General features: G+C 36.9%; 1 protein-coding gene across 4 annotated transcripts in view; it reads right to left on the minus strand.

Annotated features, from left to right (window-relative positions):
- Positions 1-27,693, minus strand: part of LOC148940327 (cullin-2-like) — a 67,726-nt gene that overhangs the window by 32,292 nt on the left and 7,741 nt on the right. For all 4 annotated transcript variants that reach the window (XM_089106002.1, XM_089106003.1, XM_089106001.1 and 1 more), the window contains 2 exons: positions 22,226-22,384; positions 16,952-17,155 (listed from right to left, as the gene is read on the minus strand). In XM_089106002.1, the coding sequence (XP_088962128.1) occupies positions 16,952-17,155; positions 22,226-22,384 (363 nt within the window). The remainder of the gene's footprint in view (positions 1-16,951; positions 17,156-22,225; positions 22,385-27,693) is intronic.

Genomic DNA, 27,693 nt, shown 5'->3' on the forward strand with positions numbered 1-27,693 from the left:
TACTTAGTGGCATAGAAATTATGTTTTTGAGGAGGACACTCCCCCAAAGCCCTCAGGGCAAGGGTCGCAAGTTATTCCCTGTGGACATAATTGCACATCCAATCAAAATTTTGAGATACCTATTTTGTTCAACGTAGCTGAAAATTCTGGGGAATTAGGTTTTCGAGGACGATAAGCCCTCAGAGCTCTCAGGGCAAGGGTTGTAAGTTATGCCCTGGGGACATACTAGCAAATCCAATCAAAATTTTAGATATCTATTTTGTTCAAAATAGCTGAAAATTCTGGGAATTAGCTTTTTGAGGATGATAACCCCGCAGAGCTCTCAGGGCAAGGGTTGTAAGTTATGCCATGGGGGCGTATAAGGTTTTTCTAGAAAGCGTTGTCCTAGAAACTTCAAAAAGAGCTCATTCGATTGGAAATTTAAATGGCTAGTGTCCTTTTAATAGTCGAAAGTGATTGGAAGGCAATTGACACCCCTTCCACGCCCACCAATTCCCCAAACACATCCAATCAAAATTTTGAATTAGCCATTTTATTCAACGTAGTTGAAAGTTCTGGAAATTATATCTTTGAGCAGGACACTCCCCCACAGTTTTAAGGGCAAGGATTATAAGTTATGCCCTGGGGGCATATATGGTTCTTATAGAATGTATGCTCGAATAAACTTTAGAGGGCTCATTTGATTGGAAATTAAAATTTTTAGTTCACTTTTTAAGCGTCAAAAGATATCAGAGGGTAACAAGCCACCACCCAAACCTTTTTTTCCAAATGCATCCGATAAAAATTTTGAGATAGCTATTTTTTTAATAAATAGTTCATAGATCTTATAACAAAAACTCTGGTGTCGACAAAACCCCACAGGGCCCGGGGGCATACATGGTTCTTATGGAAGGGATGCTCGTATAAACTTCAAAGAGGGCTCATTCGACTGGATATTGAAAGTTCTAGTTCACTTTTAAAAAACAAAAGAATGGAGGGCACCCCCCCCTCAACGCCCTTTTTTTCTCAAGCCCATCTGATAGAAACTTTGAGATAGCCATTTTTTTAAACAGTTCAAAGACCATATAACAAAAGCTTCGGGATTGACACAGTCCCCAAGGCAGGCGTTGTAAGTTATACCCTGGAGAATATAAGGTTTTTAAGGAAGGGATGGTCGTAAAAAGTTCAGAGAGGGTTCACTTGATTGGAAATTGAAAGTTCTAGTTCAAATTTTGAGAGTTAAAAGATATTGGATGGCAACTAGCCCCCCCCCCCCCCAGCCCCTTTTTCCCGAATGCATCCGATAAAAATTTTAGATAACCTTTAAGTTAAAAACTGTTCAAAAGTCAGATGACAAAACTCAGGTTTCAACAAAACCCCCAAAGCCCCGGGGGCAGGTGTTGTAAGTTATGCCCTGGGGCATATAAAGGAATTTTTTGGCATCTGACCAGTGAACGTTTTAGTTTTAGGCCAGATTAAGTTTGGAATAAATTACAGTGGACAGTCTCGCAAAAAGAGAAAAAATAAATTGATATTTACGGACATTCACCATTGGACTTTTTTTCAACTATATGCCTTTTTTAGTGGAATAGATAGAGAAGAATTTATTGAGGCTGCGTCTTCTTTAATAAGCTTGGAAAATCTCGTCTCCCTAAATGGAATATGACAAAAAGTCGTATAAAGCCTATCGAGAGGAGGGGTTTAGCTACTGCAACTAATACGCTAAATGACATTTTAGATCGCATGGCTGAATATGATTCGGCCGGTTGCGTGTGGCCTATTATTATGTCAAAAATATAAGTGAGATTCCAGTCCTGAAAAGCGAATCATCAGTTAGACTCACAGTTTATAGAATTAGAAGTATGATCATTCTCTATCTCTCCCATTATAAAAACCCGGACAGGGGTGCGAGTGCTCCGGAGAACATTTTTGCAGATAGAAACATAGGCGTTATCAGATCTTTTCGCGTGTAGACAATTCAGATTTCTCTTGGACACGAAACAAATGGAAACCCGCTATTACGAATAATGCACTTGGTAGCCATTTCTCAGTGATTGACGATAACAGACTAACCTGTTAAGGGAGAAACAAGTGGGAGGAGCTTTTTGTTCGCACCGAGACTGAAGACCAGAAATTATCTGCGATAAGCTTACTGTCTAAAAACTGTGGTTAGACTTGACCACTTAGTGTCCTCGTGTGAACAGAAGTTAACGAACCTTTCCAAGGATATACTGCATGTACAGGCAATCGTCACTGATATGCCCCCATCCTTTAGTGAAATCCCCAAAGAATGGCTAAATTTACCGTCGCCAAGCGAAAAATTTGAACTTCTGAAAATCAGTTCATTTCCTTATAACTGATAAGATCCTCTAAAGCGGAAGGCAGATTTAGATCAACTAGCAGTAAATGACATTTATGACGTCAGACGCAATAGTGCCTCTGTTACAATAAAAGTTATAGCAGATAAGTTGGGACCCATATCAAGCTTGATAAAATATAGTTATCTGTATTGCTGCGTCGAATCGAGAAACGTGAGTTTGACGGTATCATGCACGGGATTGAGAAAGATTGTGTTTTGGAACCCTAGTAGAAAAACATTCGGGGATTTGTGATTTCAAGCGGCTTGGACGATCTTATACTGTGAAAATAATTTTCTATTCAGAATCTTATATGAAGTATCATTTTTGCCATGGTTTTAAACATAAGTTATGAGCATTTTCGGAAAACTGCTGACAGGAGATGTCAGCGCTACCAGAGTATGTCCCACGGTACGAAAAAGTGCTATGAAAGACGCGCGCTGTTCCAGGGTTCGGACTGGTCGGTTCGTTTCAAATTATAGGCTCTGTCCTATTTTTATAGGATTTCCCGGGCCCAAATATAGGCCAAATATAGGATTCGGAAGTCCTCAGGACCAGATCTGTGGTAGATGGCGTGAGATGCCTGGTCACATAAATTCGTCATTTCCCGAGTTTTTGCATTTATTTTTTTTTTCATTTATTTCAAATAAAAACTGTACAAATAGTAAAAAAACAGTAAAAAATCAGATACACATAATGTGCCAACGATTGACTGATACAGGTAAAACATTTGGAATCACTCATGCTGCTTCTTGGGCATCAATTTTGATATGATGTCAGTTTTTCTCTTTGCAAGACACTGCTCCATTCTCGCAGATTCCACCATCTGCTCTCTTTCACTTGTTCTGGACTTCACAGCTCCTTCGAGGAAAGAAACAGCTAAGGCAATGTTTATGGAACTCTTGGACTCGGCAGCCTTCTTCATTCTGCCGGTCACTTCCTGAAGTAGAGTATCTACTACTGTTCTCTTTTCTTGCTCTGATGCTCTAAGTTTTTTTCTTTTGCTTTCAAGGGCTTCTATTTCTTTCTTTTTGTCGTGGACCTCCTGCAACTTCCGCTTGCTGTCCTCTTCGAAAGCTGCTTTCTCCTTCTCGGATAGCTCTTCTTTTTTCTTTTCATCCAGAAATTGCTGATACCGAGACCGTGCGGAACGTGCAAGATTCAACAGCTATTTGTAATAACAAACCGTTCTGGTTTTCCTCCATAAAGCCTCAATGTGGCATATACCATGAGTCTCGCATCCAGAACGCGTTCAGACATCAAGGCCCGGTCTTCACCGAGAATCCTACCGCAACGCGAGAACCCACACTCAACATCTGCGGTGCCATAAGACAACGTCAGCACCGCTTCTATAAGCTTGGTTAGTTCCGGGTACTTGCTGTCCCCGTGCTCATTCACCAGTTCAAAATAATACCTCCAAAAATGGTCGATCCGAGTAATGTCCTCACGGGGTCCAGTTTCCGGTCGCAAAAGTAGCCACTCAGCCTGGGCGACGTCTGAGCTTACTCCAATCGCAATCTCGCGTGCCACAACCGCTATGTCTGCGTGCTTCTTGAATCCTTCATGTTGATCGGACTCAAACAGCATAAAGCCTCTAGAAAATCATCCTTTTCCAAAGGACATTTGTTCAAAATATGGAGAATACCCGCAATAAAATGTTTTCGCACATTGACATAGAAAATGGCCTTGTCTTTCAGTGTTGCTTTCTCACCGAAAGCTCGTTCCACATTTTCTGAAACTATGGGATTTTCTGCAAATTTTTCAGCAAGGTTCAACATTTCTGGTGAGAAATTTTCCGTCTCGGTCACGAAATCTGGAGCAAAGACCCGTCCGCAAAGCGTCATAACTAGTCTTTTGATCTTTGAGTTCAAAACATGAATGAGAGGCTCTTCTTTCTGGAACAATTGGGTGAAACTCATGAACAGTTCTGCTGAGGCTAGCAAAGACTCGAGTTGGGCCTTCATCGTCGCACTTTTGATATAAGCCACAATCTTCAGAAATTTGGGAGTGAACAGAAGATTCTTCAGTTTTTTTCTCTCTCGGCACGAAGTTCAGGAAAGTACTCTAAGATTGCCGGCCACTGCTGCATGATTCTAGTGAGAGCACGTCCAATCGTCAGCCAGCGGCTTGGGATATGCTTCATGAAAGCATTCTCTGGCACTCCCACTTTCTTTTGGCACTTTTGATAGTCTTCACAACATGCAGGCCAGCCATCAAAAAATGAATGCACAAGAATAACAAAGTCGGAACTTTCTTCTTCGAACACCTGAAGACCTTTCAAGAAAGGGTTATGAATCATATGGATGTTGCAAGTGCCAATGTTCAACATTCCCTTTCCCGTCACTTTCTTTTTTCGGTATTGAACTTGTTCCAAACGCTTTTGTTGACGTTTGGTCCGTCACTTCCAAGCGAGATCAGTTTTTTCAAGTTGCAGCTGACTCTGCTCAATGGCTGACATAATCTTCCTATACAGGTCATCACTTGTCGCGTGGCCCATAAAACTTGTGCATAAATCTCTGCTCTCGATTTCGTTTCCCTATGAGGACCAAAATCGAACACGTATCTGTAACTCTTTCACACCAGCGGTGTTGGTTGTCTCGTCCTATTCTAGTACAAAATATAACTGAATGTCCTTCACAAGCATTTGCTTGCAGTAAGGATGCAGCGCATCGGTGATCAGAAACGTGAGTTTCTTCGCACATAGGGACATTCCGTCGGGGATCTTACCGGGGAACATCGCATGGAAGGTTGCAACAATATGGTCAGAAGAATTAGCAGACATGGAACTCTGTACCGCCTGAAGTGCCCATGTTGACTCAGCTTTATAAGCGGCATCACGCTCACAAAACATGTTTGTACCAACTAATAGTTTATCCTTGGTTGTTTGCCCAACATGACAAAAGAAAAAACATAGGCCACTAAGTCAACACAACAGCATAGCCCATGCAGAAGCAGCTTACTAATCCCAACACAAAGCATTAGTTAAGTTAAAACACCTAAACAGTTGTAATTACTTATCAATCTACACCGAAAGACAGGATAGTCTACAAGCAGAGTCAAAAGCAAAGAAAAGCTCATCTTGGCTTACTTAACGAGTAGTGAAAATTACAAATCACGAGCAATGTTCTTGGTGCTCTTCAGCTGAAAATATAGGAATAATAGGATTTTAGCCAAAATATAGGCATTTTATAGGAGTGCATTAAAATATAGGAATATATTGGAATTTATAGGCGAGTCCGAACCCTGTCGGGCGACCACAAGCTCTCTAGAGACAAGCCTTGCTCTCTTCCGGTTCAGTGTGCGAATTGTGGCTCAAAAGGCCATCCGTTTTACAGTTTCTGTTGTCCTATGATTCGTAAGCGTATAAATGCAAAGAAACAATTTACCTGATCGATTGCTTGTTCACGCTGTGTCTTTGAATTGGAACAGAGTTTTTGGTCAAACTGAAGTGCTAGGCTGCTTCTGCCTACTAATGGAATACTATGTTTACAGGAACATCACCTCCTTGATTTTGCTTTGCCGTGTTTTGATACGATTCTTCCTGATTATAAACATTACTCGATCCCTGCTATACCTACTGGAGGACGCCCGTCAAGAGGGCTAGTTACTCTTATACCCGATACATTTGATTTTCGTCTGATATTTTATAATAATTATATACTTGATATTCTATAATAATTATACCACTTTTTTTCGATTCTAAATTCTTCATGGCTTAGAGGAGACCTGTTATATTGTTTATTAATACATATTAGAGGAGCTTTCGATAATCTTTCTCAAGCATCTACTATACTTAGCTTACTAAAATATGGTTTACCACATCACCTAGTTATTGTTTTTCCTTCGTGGTAATCTGGACTTAAAGTTCACATAGCCTCAGGATCTATAATTTTTGTTGATGAAGTAGTAGTTAGGAGGGGGGTTAGACAGGGGGGGGGGGATATTATCGTCGTCTATTGTCAATGGTTGTTTAATCGATTGTTTTTCTCTATTAAAAACTTCTTGGATTTACTTAGCAGTTTAAACTAGTTATTTTGCACATGCTTATGAAATTATTTTACTTGGTTAGTCGAAGACTGTTCTGGTTGAAATTTTAAAATTTTATAGAATGAGTTAAATAAAAAAGGTCTAGCAAATAACATAGCGAAATGCCAGAATTTTATGATTAATGAACCTCTTGGATCTTCTTCTCTTGATTGCGGTAATGATCGGATTTTCCATGCTTTGGACTCGGTGATATACCTAAAGACTATCAGTAAAAGTAAAAAGACTATCACTTCTTTTAATAATAAGCCATCTGGAATTTAAGATAAGAAAGACGTTCGGTTCCCTGGTTCATGTGCGAAGCAATATGAGAAGGAATATATTAGCTAGACTATATCAGTCAACAGTTCTGCCTTTGATTAGCTGTCCAGCGGTGATTTTGAACACTTTTCCATCTTCTACTTCAACTCAAATTAAATTTGTGTATTTTAGATATCTTAAATTTCTACTAGGTTTTCCGCTAAGTGCTCGTAATACTTCTTTAAAATATACGTATGGAATAAAGGACCCACTTGAAGTAATAAAGGTTAAGTGTGGGCTTTTACTTCAAAAGGCTCGAAATTATCTTGAATATAGAGATTTATTCCTATTTTTTTTTTTTTTTTTTAAACCTAACTGATGTTAGCCGATTGACGTAGATGGTTGTATTTATCGATAGTTCTGGTCTTGTTAATTGTATGTTGTGTCTTTATATTTTATATTTATTGAATGTTCTCCTAATAGTGTATCCTGAGGGAAAATCAAAGCATTATTATTATTATTATATATGGTACTTATTAAAGGGATGCTCGTATAAACTTCAGAGAGGGCTCATTTGTTTAGAAATTGAAAGTTCGAGGTCACTTTTACTTTTATTTTCACTATCTTTTACATATATATGATTTTTGAGAGTAAAGCAAAGGTTTAAAGGCTGAACATAACCATTTGGGGGCTTTCGTACAAGCTACTATGGGCCTTAAAGGAATACCTTGCTTGTGTAATTTTGGTAGACCATAAAACTTTGGGCAAAAGCTACCGCGGGGAAAAACTTATTATATAGTTGTGGATTTATTTCACCATTTTGTTTTCAACCTTTTAATTCATTTATAATTTTATTAGCAAGTTGATCAGTATGATCATGGGTTATAGATTTTCTTTCAGAGGTAATAGTGTATCTTTTTTGTTTTTTTGTCTTTAATGATATGTGTTAATGTTTTTCATTGTAGTGTGCGAGAAAATTGCTCTTCGTTTCAGGTATTTAAATGTAATCTGAATTTTAAAGACTTGGGAATAAGATTTTCAATTTCACAAGATTCCAAGGATATCTGTTGGTTAATGATATTAGCCTGTTTTTTGCCTATACTAATAAATTAAAAGATATCATTGGTCAACTGCTCCCCATAAGCGAGACAAAAATAGCAAAAAAGACCACACTGCCTTTCCATAGCAAACAACAAAAGCACGAAAAACAATAGGAAAATCTTTTTGCAACACAGTGGAGATAATTTGAATGAATATTTCGGCCTTATGTCCAAGGGCCATCCTCAGCAAGACAAAAATATATAAAATAAAAGAAAAAACTCACAACAACATGCAACCAATAAAACCAATTTTTTTTTTTTCAAAGCAGTCCCAACATCCTTACTTCCGCGAAGTTGAACATGCAATATGCAAAATGAATATGCAAATAAAGTTTGAAACGAACAAAAATCACTACAAACAAGAGTTTGGGTATCGCCTCCTTCTCTCACTGTAAAAGTTTAAAACTTACTGCGACATTGGTGTTTTACTGAAAACCAACTTTATTACAAATATTTTCTTTTGTACTTAGTATTGAAAATAAACATTACAATTATAGTAACTTTTGAACTGATCAGCTTTCAGCAATTAATATTATTATACATCAGATGTTCAGTTTAATTTTTTAGTTCTTACTACAGTTGTTCAAAACGAATTATATATAGTTTCACTACAAACAAGAGTTTGAGTACTACCTCCTTCCTTAACTGTAAATTAAATAAAAAAAACAAGTTTTTTTAACTGAAAGTAAGGAACGAAATTAAAACTTAAAACGAACAGAAATTATTCCGTATATGAAGGGGGCTGTCCCCTCCTCAACGCCTCGCTCTTTACGCTAAAGTTTGACTTTCTCACAACTCTATTTTTTTAAACAATAAAAAAACTTTAGCGTAAAGAGCGAGGCGTTGAGTATGGGACAGCCCCTTTCATATACGGAATAATTTCTGTTCGTTTTAAGTTTTAACGTTCTTCCTTACTTTCAGTTAAAAAAACTTGTTTTTTTATTTAATTTTTGAACGTTTTTGAATTAATGCAGGTTTTGAATTTGGCTCAACGTACATGAATAATTAAAACAAAATTTGCATATTATATTTGGTTAAATGTATTTTTCTAAAATAGTTTAATTTTATTTAATAACTTTTTTATTATTAAAAAATATAAGTAAATTAGAATTAACTTACTTAACGAACTTCTATATTCATAAATTTTTAAAACGTATATTAGGGGGGTTCGCCCCCTAGTCAATACCCTGCTCTTCAAACTATAGTTCGAATTTTTTTTTCCAGTTCTTTAAAAATGACCTCTTAATCACAATCAGTTGATCAGTTGAAAAACTTGTTTTTTTATTTAATTCCTGATCTTTTTCTTTAATAATGCTGGGAAATCCGGCGCCCCCTTCATAGCAATGTCCCTTCCCCCATGAAAACTTCCTTCATGGAAAGATCCTTCCATATAGCCCCCGACCCTCTCCTTCTCCCACCTACCAGAAAAAATCTCCTCTGAAAAAGTCTGCACACTTCCCAATAACCAATACTGTATGTTAACATTGAGTAAAGTTCATAACTTTCAGCCCTCCCCTGGGGACTTTGGGGATCAAGTCATCCTAAAAGACATTTTTATCATATTTTCGACCATGCTGAACAAAATGGCTATCTCAAAATTTTGATCGGGTGACTTTGGGAAAAAAATGAGCGGGGAGGGGGCCTAGTTGCCCTCCATTTTTTTTGGTCACTTAAAAAGGGCACTAGAACTTTTAATTTCCGTTCCAATGAGCCCTCCCACGATATTCTAGGACCACTGGGTCGATACGATCACCCCTGGAAAAAAAACAAAAACAAAAACAAACAAACAAATAAACACGCATCCGTGATCTTTCTTCTGGCAAAAAATGGAAAATTCCACATTTTTGTAGATAGGAGCTTGAAACCTCTACAGTAGGGTTCTCTGATACGCTGAATATGATGGTGTGATTTTCATTAAGGCTCTATAACTTGTAGGGGGTCTTTCCCCCTTTTTTCGAAAATCAGCCAAATTTTCTCAGGCACGTAACTTTTCATGGGTGAGATTAAACTTAATGAAACTTATATATTTGAAATCAGTATAAAAATTTGATTCTTTTGATGTATCTATTGGTATCAAAATTCCGTTTTTTAGAGTTTCGGTTACTATTGAGCTGGGTCGCTCCTTACTTACATTTCGTTACCACGAACTGTTTGATAAAAGCAAAAAAATTGCCATTTCAATCTGATTCTGGAATAGTAACTATTATCTAAATTAGTCTTAACAGTAAAATGTTATTTTGAAAACAAATTTCAGGGAATTTTGAAAAACAGCCTGATACCCCTGAAAACGGCGTCTGATCGCCACAAAAAATACACCATTGGAATCGTCAAGGCTGAATAACCGTGTAAATGAAACTCATAATCCCCTGTCTTGAAGAACAAGGAAAATCCCTTTTTTGCATTGGTACCAGTCTCTTTTTTCTTTTCTTTTTTTCACTGCTAGTGGGGCACTGGAACTTCATTGGGAACTGTTTAAGGACTAATTTCAAAGGAAATTGCTATACCTACTTGCTTTGTATGCAAAGCCGTACCCAGACAGAAGGTTAGGGGGTTTCAACGCCTCCCCCCCCCCTCCCCCCGAAATGTTCGTCTGACTCGTAAAAACGTAACAAAAATGGATATAAACAAATTTTGTATGCGTTTTTTTAGGTTTTTTTTTGTGTAAAAAAAAGATTTGTATGCGTTTTTTAAGTGGGTTTTTTTTTGTGCAAAAGCCAAGTCTAAAACCTACTGCGTTACTGCCTCTTCCCTAAAACAGAAATTGTATTACACATATTTTTTTGTACTTAAAATTTAAAATAAACATTAAAATTACAACAAAATTTTGAACTGTTGAGCTTTCAGCAATTAATATCATTATGCAACAAGTATTCAGTTTAATCATTAGTTCTTTCTAAAGTTGTTCAAGACCCCTAGAATTTTTTGAAAACGAATTAAATTTCAAATGTTTTCTTTTCCAGTTCTTACAGCATTGAAAATAAAACATAACTACAGTGCAATAAAATTTTGAACTGATGGGTCTTTAAACAATTAATATATTATATATCAAATATTCAATTTGATTTTTTTTTTACTTTCCAAGACTGTTCAAGAAACATATAGTTTTCAGTAAAGCGCCAATGACGCAGTAGGTTTTAGCCTTTTACAGTGAGAAGGAGGCGATAGCCAAACTCTTGTTTGTATTGATTTTTGTTCGTTTCAGGCTTGATTTACATATTCAATTTAAGTTTCACTCGTTTTAAGATTTATTTATTCATTTACATTAATATCTATTGTAAGTTTGTTTGCATTTGGTTGTTTATTTAATTTCTGTTCGTTTTAAGTTTCATTTGTACATCAGTAGAAAATATTTGTTTGCCGTTTTAAGCTTGATTTTATATTCGATCTAAGCATTACTCGCTTTAAGATTTATTAATCCATTTATATTATTACTTGTTGTATTTTTTTTTTGCTATGATTGTTTATTTAATATCTGTTCATTTTGGGTTTCATTTATTCTTTAATAGTAATTTCTGGTCGTTTTGAGTTTGAATTTTAAAAGATATTTGTATCTGCTGATCTAAAGTTTAAAATGAGCTTTACTTTTCTTTGAAAAACTTATTTTTCGGAAAGTTTTCTTAATTGATTATTATAAATAGAGACAATATTCAGGAATTACAATTTCCAATAAGATGGAATAAACTACATCAAAATTAAATTGAAAAATAGGGCGTGTTAACAATATCTTTAAACTTTGTCACACGATGGGTTTGAATTTAAAACTTCGCCATCAATTTTCTTAGCGTAATGTCTGATTTCGACAAAGAATGGTTCAATTTGCATCTTTATTTCATCCTAAGCAGATGACGTTTATTGAATATATCACTAGATATATTTTCAATCATAGATTTGTTTCACTCTATTTTAGGAAATTTTTCGAATAGTTTAGACAGAGGATACCACGTAATTGCAAAAACCTAAGGCACACAAGGGAAGTTCGAAAATATTGTCGTCCAGCTAAACTTATAGCTGGTTCTTACTTTTCTCCAGGGTGTGGGAACGAAAGAGAGCATATTTCTTTCATTTATGCGTAATTGCAATATAGCTCATTATTGGAAGATAATAATTGTATCAAGAAAATTATTTGTCATTTGAATCTAGGACAAGATATTCAGGACCTAGAAGCTTTAAAGCTAGTTCTTAATTTTACGCTACGCAAGGGAACAACGTAGAGGATATTTTACATTTTATGTGTGCTGCAAAGAATCTGCGATTAGGGGATAGTTATTCATAAGGATGGCTCAGAAAAAAATTAGTCTGGAATTATAATTCAGAACTTTAAAATAGAGGAGATGACACATTAAGCGTTGAAGTGATTAAATTAGATAAGGAACTTGCTGGTTTAGTTTCAAACATCTAGTCAAATGTTTTGGCACTTGGATCAATTCGAAAATATCCGTTCTTTTATCATAGGCATTTGAATGACAAAGCGGACTCTACTATTTTATTTGCAGCTGCTAAGAGCTCCTGATTGGACAATGATTATTTGAAGAGAACGTTTATTCCAAATATTTGGGGAGAGACCTGATGTGAGATAAAATTCACCACGCAAAATGAAATACTCAGGACATTCACTCCATCATGAGTGGACTCATTTAGCAATGAGTTAGTTTTTTGCATAATTTAAGTCTGTTATATACAATAGATGTTTTTTTCGTTTTTTGGTAGATTATAATTATTTACGATTAAAAACAAAATGGACAAAATCCAGGAAATCTATCAAAATAAATAAGAGAAAGCACAGACATACAAGATCATCAAAATGTAAGCTGTATGAGGAACCAGTACACACTTAATAGATGAATAAATTAAAAACTGGACTAAAATTAAAAAATCATATAAATAACAGATAGACAAATAACAACACAACTCAAATACCAAGTAGCCATTATATTAATTCTGGGAGATTTCAGGCTTGGATAAATTTTTAGATTACTATCTAAGGATTCTATATCACGGTTTCTCGATGAATAAAAACCATTTCGAAATTCACTCAACACCATGCACGGCAACAATAGTTTATCAACAGGAACATTGTGATTTGTCCTAAAAAACACCCTCTCCCTTCCATCTTCCGGAAAATGGCAGCCATTGAATTTTCACTAGGATCCACGCGATGAACTTGAGGGTTAACATGTCAGACCGTGGACCCATAAGATTAAAAAAAAATCGATTAAAAATGGGTTAGCAAAATAAAGTATGAAATAAAAACATTGTTTTTAAATAGGATAAACTTTAAACTCGTGAATAACATAAGACATTACTGCATTTGGAATACACCATAACTCTCAACAAACCAAACAAGTTTATAGAATAAGGGATGGGAAAATTAAAAGTAACTAAATCTTCTTTTTATTATGAATACATAAGTTGAAGATAGATTCCGAATATTTGATCTTTAAAGATGTATACATTTTTTGTACTGTATTATACCCTACTCCCTCCTTCTAATTTCTTCTTTTTGTTTCCAATGTTAGGCTGCAAAACCTGTGGGAAATGTGAACTAGCAAAAGGAGTTTAGCTTTACGTTTAATTTGTCAGTTAAATATCGAATTTTAAAAAAATACCTAACAAAAACTTATTTTAAAAAAATATCTAACAAAAGTTCAATGTCCCAGAGACAAATCGATATGGTGAATGAAAAAAGAAGAAAAACATCTATGCAGTTAAAACCAAACCTGTTTTCTAGAATACAATATATTCATTATTGCATTAGTTCTAGCTTGAGTTAAATTTAGGTCAGACGCGCTTTATTACCCAATTCATCATTAGTTCAGCAATAGTTGCACAGGAATTGTCACGCCAGTTGGTAAATTATTTTTGAGTTACTTAGGATTGGTCTTCAACCTCTACATAATTTTCTTTTTAACGTAAAACGGCTCAGGCATATTACACGGAAAAAACGTATAATTTTATGCACCAAATCATTATGCTGTAAACTTAAAATGTAAACAGCATTAAACTGAGTAAAAAGAAGAAGAAAATAAGTGTCTTGGTATGGCATTTATAGTCATTTTTCATAGACAACCGAGCAGCACCTAAATAATAAAATCATTTACCCAGGTATATGTATAATAGGCAGTGCGCTAGCGCTGCCTAAGTTAAGAACGACGTGGGCACAATATGTTTTTTTTCTCTCCATACCCGGGCACTTCGTATCAAAGGAGTTGTCGTAGAAACTTCGAAAAGGGCTCATTCGATTGGAAATTAGAGTGAATAGTGCCCTTTTTACTAGTCGAAAGCGATTGGAGGGCAAATATCCCCCCCCCCCCCCAATCCCATCATTTCCCCAAACACATCCAATCAAAATTTTGAGATAGCTATTTTGTTCAGCATAGTTGATTTCCAGATATTAATAATGTTTTTGAGGAGGATACTCCCTCTACGGCCCTCAGGGCAAGGGTTTTAAGTTATGCCCTGGGGGCATATAAGGTTTTTACAGAAGGTGTTGTTGTAAAAACTTCAAAAATAGCTAATTCGATTGGAAATTCAAAGGGCTAGAGCCCTTAATAGTTTTTAATAGTCGAGAGTGATTCGAGGGCAACTAGCCCCCCCCCCCTCCCCACACCTATCCTTCCCCCAGACACATCCAATAAAAATTTTGAGATAGCCATTTTGTTCAGCGTAGTTGATTTTCAGATAGAAAACATATTTTTGAGGAGGACACTTCCCCCCCCCTCCAACCCTCAGGCAAGGATTATAAGTTATGCCCTGGGGGCATATAAGGTTTTTTATTGAAATCTTTGTCGTAAAAACTTGAAAAAGGGCTCATTCGATTTGAAATTCAAAGGGCTAGTACACTTTTTAACAGTCGAAAGTGATTTGAGGGCAACTAACCCCCCTAACCTAACCTAACATAAACCAGAGAAGACACACGCACAGAGAGACGACAAACACATAAACACGACACACACAAAGAGACAAAACACACACACAGACGACAAACACAGAGAGACGACACACACACAGACGACACACACACAGAGACGTCACAAATACACAGATACGACACACACACAGAGACGACAAACACATAGATACGACAAACGCACAAAGATGACACATAAAAAGACGAAAGACAAACAGAGACGACAAAGACACAGAGATTACACACACATAAAGACGACACACATAGAGATAATATACATAGATATACATAGAGATAAGGTTTTTACTGAAATCTGTGTCGTAGAAACTTGAAAAAGGGCTCATTCAATTTGAAATTCAAAGGGCTAGTGCCCTTTTTAATAGTCGAGATTGATTTAAGGGCAACCACCCTCCTCTCACGCCCACATTTTCCCAAAATACATCGAATCAAAATTTTTAGACACTCCTCCACAACCCTCAGAGCAAGGATTATAAGTTATGCCCTGGGGGCATATAAGGTTTTTATTTAAATCTTTGTCGTAAAAACTTTAAAAAGGGCTCATTCGATTTGAAATTCAAAGGGCTAGTACCCTTTTTAATAGTCGAAAGTGATTTGAGGGCAGCTACCCCCCCCCCCCCTCTCACGCCCACCTTTTCCCTAAACACATCCAATCAAAATTTTTAAATAACCATTTTATTCAACGAAGTTAAAAGTTTTGAAAATTAGGTCTTTAAGGATGACAGCTCCGCCCCCCACAGCCCTCAGGGCAAGGGTCGTAGGTTATGCCCTTGGGGCATATTAATTATTTATTGAAAGCGTTGTCGTAGAAACTTCAAAAGGGCTCATTCAATTGGAAATTGAAAGGGCTAGTGCCTTTTTTAATGGTTGAAAGTGATTGGATAGTGACTAACGCCCCTCTCACGCCCACCATTTTACCAAACACATCCAATCAAAATTTTGAAATATCCATGTTGTTCAACGTAGTTGAAAGTTCTGGAAATTAGGTCTTTTAGGATGATAACCCCCTCAGAGCTCTCTGTGCATGGGTTGTAATTTATGCCCTACTGGCATATAAAGTTTATATCAAAAGCTGTTATAGAAATTTCAAAAAGGGTTCATTTGATTGGAAATTGAAATTGCCCTTTTTAATAGTTGAAAGTGAGTGGAGAGTAATTAACCCCCCTCTTACGCCCACCATTTCCCCAAAAACATTCCATCAAAGTTTAGAGATAGCCATTTGTTCAACGTAGTTGAAAGTTCTGGAAATTATGACTTTAAGGATGACGAACTCCCGAGAGCCCCAAGGGCAAAGGTTGTAGTTTATGCCCTGGGGGCATATAAGATTTTATAGATAGAGTTTTAATTGAGAGGGATAGTGCCCTTTGTAATAGTCGAAAGTGATTGGAGCGTAACTAACCTCCCTCTCACGCCCAAAATTCCTCCAAACACATTCAATCAATCAGATAGTCAATTTGTTCAACGTCGTAGAAAGTTCTGGAAATTAGATATTTGAGAATGACCTTAGGGTAAGGGTTGTAATTTATGCCCTGGAGGCAGATAAAGTGTTTATAGAAACCGTTGTCGTTTCCAAAAGCATTACCACAAATAAGCATCGACAAATAAATGAAACCCAGAACGAACAGAAATTACAATAAATAACCGAGTCAAACTCAAAACGAGCATAAACTAACACAAGTTGGGCGCAAAACCCCTATGCCTTCCCAAGGCCAGAAGGAAATTTGCACTTTACTGAAAAAATACAAATGAATGTGCATTGTCAGTTTAATATACATATACTGATATTTAGTAATCAAAATCTTAATATTATTTGATTCATTTAAGTTATAAAGGTAAACACATTTATATTTTTTTCATTAAAGCGCAAATTTTGTTCTGCCCTTGGGAAGGCATAGGATTTTGCGCTCAACTTATGTTAATTTCTGCTAGTTTTGAGTTAGACTCGGTTATTTATTGTAATTTCTGTTCGTTTTGGGTTTCATTTATTTATCGATGCTGATATGTGGTAGTTTCACGCTTAGTAGATTATTTGATTTTATTTTAGCTCTTTTTTTGTTTAATGGAGTTCTTAACTTTTCTTGAAAAACTTATTGTGTAGAAATCAAAAGCCAATGAATTATGTTGCATTAAAACTGAGACACTCTTCAATAGTCTAGTTTAAATATTTCAACATATCTATCTAACCGTCTCGGTGAAACATCATTTTGCTATGAACAAACAAATAAATTTAAAACAAGATGGACTAAAACTTCCATTTTGCATGGGAACATAACAGCGTGAAACTCTGTACATTGAGAAAATCTTACCTTGAAAAATTGTATCATCTCCTCTTCTGTGTCCATGGATGGTGATGATTGACATATCAGTCTTTCAGCTAGAAGTTTGGCATAATGTATTTGAAACCAATCCTTATACTCTAAGTACTCAAAAACGGTAAAATCTTGAGGTAGTTTGGCAATATTATTACAATCACTTGGTCTTCTAACTAAAATATCACAATATTTCGCTAACTGAAAGCAAAAGAAGTTAATGTTAGTAATGCAATGATATTAAGATATTCAAGAAGTGAGCTACATAAGCTCAACGCAAGAAGAAAAACAGAATGAAAAATGCATAGCATATCATTTGTATGGTGATAGTAGATAAGTACATCTTGAAAATAAAGAAATCCTTTCATAGAACAGTAATTGAAGGTTACAATACTAACAAAATATTTGTCGGTACATTTATGATACTAATCTTGCAATGGTCGAGATACTTCAGCAACTGATGAAAAGCTGCTAAATATATACAAAAAGGAGTCAAGTCCACTTGGCTGTTTTTATCTTTTGACCTTAAGTTTTATCCAAAACCTATTGAATGAAAAATCGGCCTTACAATCGTCTACGAACACTAACAAAGGAATCTTATTTGAATGTCGTAAATATGCGCAAGTCCTTATTATAATTGTTTTTTTGTTTTTTTTGAACCGCTCAATACCGATAACCCTGTTTAAAGAGCAAATTAAATTCCCTCTTAACAACTTTTAAGTAAAATAGTTGTTCAACTGGACAAATGAGAAACTAGCGTAGGTATATTTATATTTTTCTGATGTACAATACATTGATTAAAGAATATTCAAGAAATAAATATAACGGTCATTTTTCAGAGAGGAGTAGACAGCTACATAAGGAATGCACAATACAAGGCACATTAAAAAATACACGAATTTGTTTTTTGTTCCCGAATTTTTCTATAAAAATCAAGTTTTTTTTATAACAAGTTTTCAGCATAACTTCTGTCAAGGTACACGCACTTCGACAGGCAGTGCTTTCATCCTTTTGGGCTGTTTTGAAGAAGTCTGGGGATCCCTTTATGAAAAATAGCGAGAACTTGGGGAAAATAACGAGAATCCTTTGTCCTTGAGCTTTCCAACCGCTTTGCCACCCTACAAGACGATGCTGAAGGTTTTGATGAGGATTTTAACTCATCAGGATGCCCTGCTTTCAAAATAGAGAGAAATTGGAGCAAGTTCAAATGTCAGGTGAAGGAAACCGCAAGAAACATCCTCGGAGTCGTAAAACGAAAAAGCCAAAAAATGAATATCTGAGAAAATGCTAAAACGCTCTGCAAAGAAGGAGATAACCAGAAAAAATTCCGCTGCATATAATTCGTTGCGTCAGGAATAAAACAAGTCTGCTAGAGCGGACAAAAAGGCCTATTGGTCAAATATGACCAATGAGATGGAAAAAGCTTCCTCACGAAATCACACAAGGAAACTTTGCCAGATTCTTGGAGAATGTGCGGGGAAGAAAAAGCAATCTACCATCCCTATGCTTAAAGCGAAAGACAGGAAACTGCTCAGAAGTACGGAAAAACGTATCGAAAGTGATGGGCATACTTCCAAATGGGTGAGACCGGGAATTACTAGCAGCAAAAACCAATACCCCATACGCTCACCCAACCCGTCAGAATACCATTCTTGTCAAAATATGTCTACGGACCCACCCACTAGAGGGGAAGTAGTCCAGGCAATCAGACTGCTAAAAAACCACAAGGACAAAAGTCCAGGAATAGCTGGCATCCCTGCTGAAAGCTCTGCCTGAGTCAGCCGCAGATGAGCTCCATGAGCTCGTTACGGGTGAATGGGACAATGAATACATCCCCGATGAGTAGAAGACATCGACAATTGTCCCTATCTTCAAAATAGGAGAACGAATGGAATATAAAAGCTACCAAGCTATATCCTCATCCCGATTGCTGCAGAAATGTTCACAATTATACTTTTAAATAGGTTCTAAGGCACTAGAAACTCCCGAGTGCGACTCAACCAATCAGGATTTAGACCAGGCATGGGTTGCTGTGATCAGATCTTTAGCTTACGACAGGTCCTAGAGCATCGCTTCAAACACCAACAAGAGACAATCCAAATCTTTATCGATTTTATCACAGCCTTTGACTCAGTCCATCGGGACGCCATATGGATGGCAATGAGAGAGGACGGAGTCCCTGAGAAGATGATCAGACTGTTGAAGGCATACTACAATGGAAAAAGGCCCAAGTTAGAGCTGATACTGAGCTTCCAGATCTGGTTCTGATTGAGGAGGGTGAACATCAAGGATGTGTTCTGTCACCGACCTTATTCAACTTCGTCATTCATTGGATTCTCGTGGCCCTTGAAAAGTATAAGGGTGTGGAAGTGAGCCAGTCCTTCTCTGTCACGGATCTTGACTAAACTAAGGATGTGGACATACTTGCTGATTCTTTTACAGATGCACAGGCATTAATGAAGTAGTAAGTAGAGCACTTTTCACTGGCCTCCAAATAAGTCTACCGAAGATGAAAACAATGCGGACAGTTGGGATGGGATGACATCCCTGCAACCCTAAATGGTAGTCAAATCGATGACGTTCAGTCGTTCAAATACCTTGGCTCAATGATAAACAAAATTTAGGAATTAGCAGAGGATATCTAAATCGCAAATCCACGGCATGGGACGCCCTCCTGCTCCTAAAGAACTTGTTTTGGAAACACAGCAAAATCTCTCCACGCAAAAAGGTCCGACTTTGCCAAGCCATGGTACTCTCTTTTCTTCTCCATGGATGTGAAACTTGGTAACTCAAAGCAGCAGAAGCGTCACCCTTGGACATATTCCATCCAAAATGCATGCAATATATACTAGGCATTCGCCTCTCAGACAGAGTCTCGAACGAAGAGGTCAGAGGAAGAGGTGGGGATTGCCATATTATCTCTGATGTTATAAAAATGATGCGTCTGAGGTAGTTTGGCCACACCATGCAGAGATCAGAAGAGCATGTTACCAAAAAATTCCTCAAACGCCTTCCACTACCAGCATGGAAGAACAAACCTGGAGGACAAAAGAAAAAATAACTCGCTGACAGTTAAGGCTGACCTAGAGCCTATTGGGGGTTTTTGAAAATTTGGGTGACGATAGGATCGTCACTGGCTTGAAATTATGGAGCCTGACACCCTCGAGCGAAATCTCTGGAAAGAAACATGTCGTCGTCTACTGGACGCCCCGATGAGCCTGGATGCAAGTAGAACGTGCAAAAAGTACAAGAAAGTACCTTTATGAACCGTATTTTTATTGCGTAAATTTCTTCATCCACGCTATAAAAACGGACGTCTATGAACTGATCTTTCAGTTTTGAAAATCAAAATAGTTCAGATGTGGCTGGATCGGGGCTATAAAATGGAAGTCACAGCAATTTGCACTGATATTCTCTCAAACCTTTTCTTGCAATGAATGAATAATGCGCTAGGGCGTTGTCATAACGGAAGAGATTTCACGATGGAGTTTTCCTCAACACTTTTTAGCCAATTCTAACCTCAATTTCCTCAAAAATTCTAAAACACAGCTCCTTCAGAATTGCAAAAAGTGGGTTATTATGTTGACAGAAATTCCACGAATTTTTTAATACCTCGTGTATCTTCTACGATGACACATACTAATAAAATTTTTCTAATTGCTTTCATTTTTGATAAAAAGAATTTTCAAGCTGCCTTTGGTGAACATCTTTTCGTTTAAATTGTCTTATGAAATCTCTTGTTTATGTATTTGTAGTCAAAGCTCATAATAGTTTTAAGAAAGTAGAACTGAGATGGAAAGGAGACATCTAGTATTTTTCCAATTGCTTTTTTTGGCTTGATGCTACTATCTCCAATCTTAGTTACACTAATTTGGTTTCTGAACAATTTCTTAACAATTCTCAAAATTCGAACAATATACACTGAGTATTATCGGTTATTACAGACGCGAAAATTCTGATTATTTACAAACAAATATACGATTTATAAGAAGTATAAATGCTCCTTATTTGTAAGAAATTAAACCAAGAGCACCAAAATCACAATCATTTCTGCACTGTTAAGGTCTTGGAACAGCTACTTAGTCGTTATTTCTACCTCAAGACGAAAGATCACCACACACAAAAATCAGATTGAAAGAACAATTTATAAAGAAGAACTGCTAAGTAGGAGCTCCTAAAGTGATAAAACACAAAAACAGCCCCCCAACCCCTCAAGAAAGAGAATATCCCGTCACATTTTCTTTTCCAAATTCAATTAGCTGCTTTTCTTGATGAAATATATACTTATCAAATATTTACAATTTCCGGAGGGACTTTTGTTACAAGCTGGTCTTTCATAATAGAAGCTGGATAATTTTGTGATTGCTTTTTGTTACATAAAACACCTTTCTAGTGTCATAAATAGATTCCAAGGATACAAACTAGTCTGGTCACTGTCTTAACGTAGCAGTCCAATTAAATCTTCGTTTTCGGGTTTACTGCCGCTGGCGAAACTGCATAATTGCTTATTTATAATAATTTACTGATTTTTTACATTTTCACTTGTTTCCTTCAAAACTTTTTTTAGGAAGAAGGGAATCCTTAGACTATTTTACAGAATTCTATCACCTTATATGTAGATTGTTTATGCCAAAGTAGTCCGAAGTATATTCGTCCAGGGGAAAGATATAGGGTTCAGTGGTAACCCTCAACCCTACAGAGACCCTTCTAAAGACTCCTATCCTAGCCAAAAATACCTGGGGAAAAACCAGCAAAACATGCTTCATAACTTAGGATATGCTATAAAATATGGTAAAAACAGAAGAATAGAAAAGAGAAAAACACACAGGCAACAAACAATATTGAAATTTCGTGATATGATAAATATCAACGAAACTATCTCTGCCTCTAGAAATAGTTCATTCCGCATAAAGCAGCAAGGATGAAATGTATTATTGATTTATTTATAATTTGTTTTTAAATCCTTTCCCGATCAATATTTTCTTTCTTTTTACTTTTCTTATTCTCCTTCTTTCCTTCTTTCTTTCTTCCTCTGTGCTCCGTGAGAGTTCTTGAAGTGCAATCTGTTTTTCCTTGGTTATTAATGAAGACGTACGGGTTGCCTCACTGACACCTTTACACTAGTTTTGTGTATAGCGTTTTTGGTTAATAAAGTCAAGTCTAAACAAACAAGCATCCTACCTCAAAAAAATTATTTTATGGTCACATGGTTAGACAATACAACTAATATGACGTACAAATACAATGATTGAGTTTTTATCACATACATACCAATTCAGCAGATTCATATCTGAGGTTGACAACTGAATGAAGGGCTCGTTTTAGGGCTCTTTCAAAATCCTGGTCACTTTGAAAATACGAGGAAATCATACTTGAACAGGTTTTATGAATTTTCGAAATAACCTCCTCGAAAGCTAGCGGATCATTCGGCTGGAAGAATAATAAAAAAGAATCCATGTAATAGTGAGGAACAGACTAATATACACGCACATACTACAGCACACAGTCATCCTATAAGAAGTTTTAGGAAAACAATATCTGGCTAAACATACTTTGAGTTTGAGCTAGTACAAACTATGATAAACAGTTTAGTTTTATTTGCGATACATCAATACTATGTACATTAATAGTGCAAACGGTAAAATTGGGCCTTCTACCGCTATTTTACTGACACCACCAAGTTGATATTTTGCAAATTTCACTAAAATACTTAATTACCGCACATACCCGATTTAACTGTTTAAACATGTCAAAAACAGACTTAAACAGGGTTCTGCTAACTGAATGATCAAGGGCTAACATATAGCAGAGTAATAGGAGATGACAGTAAATATGTGCGCAGGTTCGTTGTGACCCACTTTGAGCAGGTCATATATTTTTTGTAATAAGCTACGGTTTTTTCAGCAGCGTATATCACAGGGGTTGTAGCAACAGAGGTGCTAACCCTGAACCTGAACCCTCAAAAAGAGTCTTAAACTGAAAACATCACTTTTATTATGTCTAAAAAATACCGTACTTGAAAAAAAAAACGGATATAAGATACAATTTAGAAGTTAGTTGAGTTTACTTTTTCTTTTAGAGTTCTAAATCAGAAATTAGCTTCACCAAAGAAAACATTATTTAATAAAATTTGAGTTGATTGAGAAACATTTGAAGTAAGAAGCAGGTACTTGATGGGAAGGACTTGAGGAGAGTGGAGCTGTGGTGTTTTTTTGTATTGGCAGTAGCAGTAGTAACGCAAAATAAAGTAAGTGCAAATTCCACAAATGGGTGTTTGGTTTCCACCCAAGTTGTTATTTTAGAATGGCTGAAGCCAATAATTCAAATATGAGGCGAAAATAGCACTAAGAGAGTAAGAAACCAAAATAAAGCTAGTGGTTGTATGCAAATTAGGAACATTCAGAATTTGGACTTGGTGCAAACAATTTGGGAGTTGTGTCGACAAGAAGCTTGTTTGATGCAATTCAAAAGGTACGTAAATTGTATAGGAAATCGGGAAAAATGTATAAATATTCTTTTTCTTACTGCTATTAACAATCAGTTGCTGGTAAAAGAAGGATTTCTTTTTTAAGAGACCAAGATACGGCAAAAACAATTTAGATAAAAAGCTTCGATTCCCAATTGTTTCTGTGAGGAAAAAAAGAGGACGTAAAGCATTTTGAAAAAAAAAATGAGAAACTCCAAACTATCATAGGAAATAAATAAGATAGGAGAAAAGATCTGGCTGTTTAGTTAACTTGAGGAAGTGAGTACCCATTTGCTGCGTTATTTGTCGTTGGAGATTTCAACGACAAAGAAACCAAAGTGGGTCGCGAACTCACTGTCCCTCAAACAAATGGTAAAGTGCCCAACGCGACAAACTAAGACCCCTGAACTAGTTTTTTCAAACTGCAGCGAATATTACAAAGAGCCAGTCACACAACATCCACTAGGGCGACGTTACCATTTGATTGTGCAGCTGGGACCAAATAACAGAAAGCCCGTAACTGAAAAATAAGTCATATTCTTCCGGCCGATCACTTATGAAAAAATTACTAACTATAAACTTTGGTTACGGTCTCAGAACTGATTGGACATTCTGAAACTTGAAAACGCTAACTCTGTGGCAGAAGACTTCCTCACCCTTACATTTAGGACTGTTTTCCTAGAAAAGAGAAAACGATCAAACCACTTGATAAACAGTAGATAATCGACGAAATCCGGCAGATCATCTCACAGAGACGAACTATTCGAAACAAACCGTCTAGACGAAGTAAAACACTTACGAAACTTAGTAGTCAAAAGATGTCGTTATGCCCGCAAAGCCCACGGGTCAAAACAGTGGAGAAGTTCATGAAAAGCAATCCCAAGCGTTTTCACAGCAATGTGCAAAAACTTATGAGTCGAACAAGAAAAACCTGAAATCTTGGATGAAAGTGGGAACAAACTTGGCGCCAATCAAGTAAACTCCTTTCTTGCAAGAATCTGTAGCAAACACCCCCCCCACACCACCTCTCGAAGAACTTCCACCTAAAGAAGAAGAAATATCTACGATCCCAGTCATTGCGCCGGAAGAAATTGAAAAAAAACTAACCAAACTTGATCCCCGTAAGGCAACCTGTCCGAAAAAGGTACCCCCAGCTGGACTGGTCCATTGCGCCAAGGAACTATGTGTACCCCTTGCGGCAATTTATAACCAGTGCTTAGTTGAGGGTACCTTTCACAACTGCTTCAAAAAGCATATATAGTGCCAATCCCAAAGGTAATAACCGCGACTGAACTTAAAGACCTCCGTCCATTATCAAAGACCTCTTCATTTTCGAAAATCTTCGCGCGATTCATCTTTAACTAGATATACGAGGATATAAAGGAGTCCATAGATCCCAGACAACTCGGCCTCTAGCCCGAATGTAGCACCATACACTATCAAGTCAACCTACTGGATGAAATGCTTCGTCACCTAGAGTGCCCAGACTCCTTTGTGGACCTCTGGATTACCGATATGGTGAAGATATTTGATTATCTGTACCACCCGCTCGTTGTCAGCGGAGCCAACAAGATGGGAGCATGACAATTCATTGTAAGGCTACTTGCTAGCTACCTGAGTAACAGAGGTCAGTGTGTCCAACTCTCCCTCAATATCTTTTCCGAGTTCCTGAGGATTGACTGCGGTGCCCCACAGGGTAATTTCCTGGGCCAGATTGCTTTTGTTATGGCAGCCAATGAGCGGCTAAAGAAGAAGCCAAACAGGACCAAGTTTGCAAATGACCTCTTTTTCTCTCTTTTGTCAATTAGCCACATAGAGCCACATTGTCAATTAGTCATATAGGGAATCTTTGTGAAAATTCCAAATATGAAAGATCTTACGACTACACTTTCAAATTTCAAAGTTACCCACCCCCTCCTGCGTTCCTTACAGCAGACGTACATCCCGAGAATATTGAATAAATAGATAGAATATGTGACTAAGACTTTATCATAAAAGTTTTTTTTTTATAATTAAGGGAGTTTCAAACAATTTAGGCACGTAAAGCTTACTTCATTGAATTCGCAAGCTGTTTTACCTTGAATTAAAACTTTAACGTGAAGAGAGAGGCATTGAGAAGAGAGGAAGAGAGAGAGAGAAGAGAGAGAAGAAGAGAGGCTCCTTTAAAATATGGAATAATTTCGGTCCGTTTTAAGTTTTAATGTTGCTTCTTCCTGTCAGAAGAAAAAAGCTTGATTTTTTTCTTTTAACTTACAAGTACGAGTGTAATTATGTCACATAGTATTTGGTTTTACTTTTACTAATTTAATATTGAACTGACTTTGTAGGTTTTTACTTTATTTGTTTATTTGTTTCTTGTATATTTTATTATGACAAAAAAAAACACAAAAAAAACGCTTTATTCATGAACAACCAATTACAAACAAAAATAACAAGGGAATTTTTTCTAGAAACAGTAAAATTCCAAACTCTAAATGAATATTTCGACCCAAGGTTCTATGGCCGTTCTCAGTACAACACAAACGAAAACATGAAAAGATAAACTTAAATTGAAAAACTAACTTTAAAACTAAGTTTTTTGAACTTTTAAAACACTCATAGCATCATGACTTCAACGAAGTCATTTTCCTATTGTTTCTACTTGTAATTGGTTGTTTATGATGGAAAGGCATTGTGGTCTTCGTCGCTATTAACTTTAGGGATGTTGTTGGTCATGTAAGTCCTTTTTTCAAATAAGAAGAACCTGAACAGAATCACACAGACTCTATCAGAGGCAGCTTGCTAGCGCTGCCTAAGTAAAAAACGATGTGGTCACAATGTGTTGTTTTTTTTTCCCCATACCCGGGCGCTTCGTATCGAAGGAGTCGTCGTAGAAACTTCGAAAAGGGCTCATTCGATTGGAAATTGGGAGTGATTAGTGCCATTTTTAATAGTCCAAAGTGATTGGGGGGCAGCCAGCCCCCCCCCCCCCCACGCCCATCATCCCCCAAACACATCGAATCAAAATTTTGAGATAGCCATTTTGTTCAGTGTAGTTGATTTCCGGATAGAAGATATGTTTTTGAGGAGGACACTCCCCCACAATCCTCAGGGCAAGGGTTTTAAGTTATGCCCTTGGGGCATATAAGGTGTTTATAGAAGGCGTTGTCGTAGAAACTTCAAAACAGGCTCATTCGATTGGAAATTCAAAAGACTAGTACCCTTTTAAATAGTCAAAAGTGATTGGAGGGCAACTAGCCCCCCTCCCCGCCCATCTTTCCCCCAAACACATCGAATCGAAATTTTGAGATAGCCATTTTCTTCAGCGTAGTTGATTTCCAGATAGAAAATATGTTTTTGAGGAGGACACTCCCCCACAACCTTCAGGGCAAATTTATGCCCTGGGGGCATATAAGGTTTTTATAGAAGGCGTTGTCGTAGAAACTTCAAAACAGGCTCATTCGATTGGAAATTCAAACGGCTAGTGCCCTTTTTGACATTCGAAAGTGATTGGAGGGCAACTAGCCCCCCCCACATACCCATCATTCCCCCAAACACATCCAATCAAAGTTTTGAGATAGCCATTTTGTTCAGCGTAGTTGATTTCCGGATAGAAAATATGTTTTTGAGGAGTACTCTCCCCCACAAACCCCAAGACAAGGGTTTTAAGTTATGCCCTGGGGGCATACAAGGATTTTATAGAAGGCGTTGTCGTAGAGACTTGAAAACAGGCTCATTCGATTGGAAATTCAAAGGGCTAGTACCCTTTTTAATAGTCGAAAGTGATTTGACTGCTAATAGCCCCCCTCCCCACGTCCATCATTCCCCAGACTACCTCTAATCAAAATTTTAATATTTCCAATTTGTTCAGCGTAGTTGATTTCAAGATAGAAAATATTTGTTTTAGGAGGTCAATCCCCCACATCCCTCATGGCACCGGTTGTAAGTTATGCCCTGGGGTTATATAAGGTTTTTAAAGAAGGCGTTGTCGTGGAAACTTCAATAAAAGCTCATTCGACAGGAAGTTCAAAGGGCTAGTACCGTTTTTAATAGTCGATAGGTCTTTTATGATGATAACCCTCATCAGAGCCCTCAGTGCAAGGGTTGTAAGTTATGCCCTGGGTGCATATAAAGTTTATATTGAAAGCATTGTCGTAGAAACTTCAAAAGGGCTCATTCAAATGGAACTTGAAAGGGCTAGTGCCTTTTTTAATAGTTGAAAGTGATTGGATAGTGACTCTCACGCCCACCATTTTCCAAAACACATCCAATCAAAATTTTGGGATATCTATTT

This window comes from Artemia sp. Qi Xiang Cuo, chromosome 20 (assembly GCF_049724085.1).
Source record: "Artemia sp. Qi Xiang Cuo chromosome 20, ASM4972408v1, whole genome shotgun sequence".
Lineage (NCBI taxonomy): Eukaryota > Metazoa > Arthropoda > Branchiopoda > Anostraca > Artemiidae > Artemia > Artemia sp. Qi Xiang Cuo.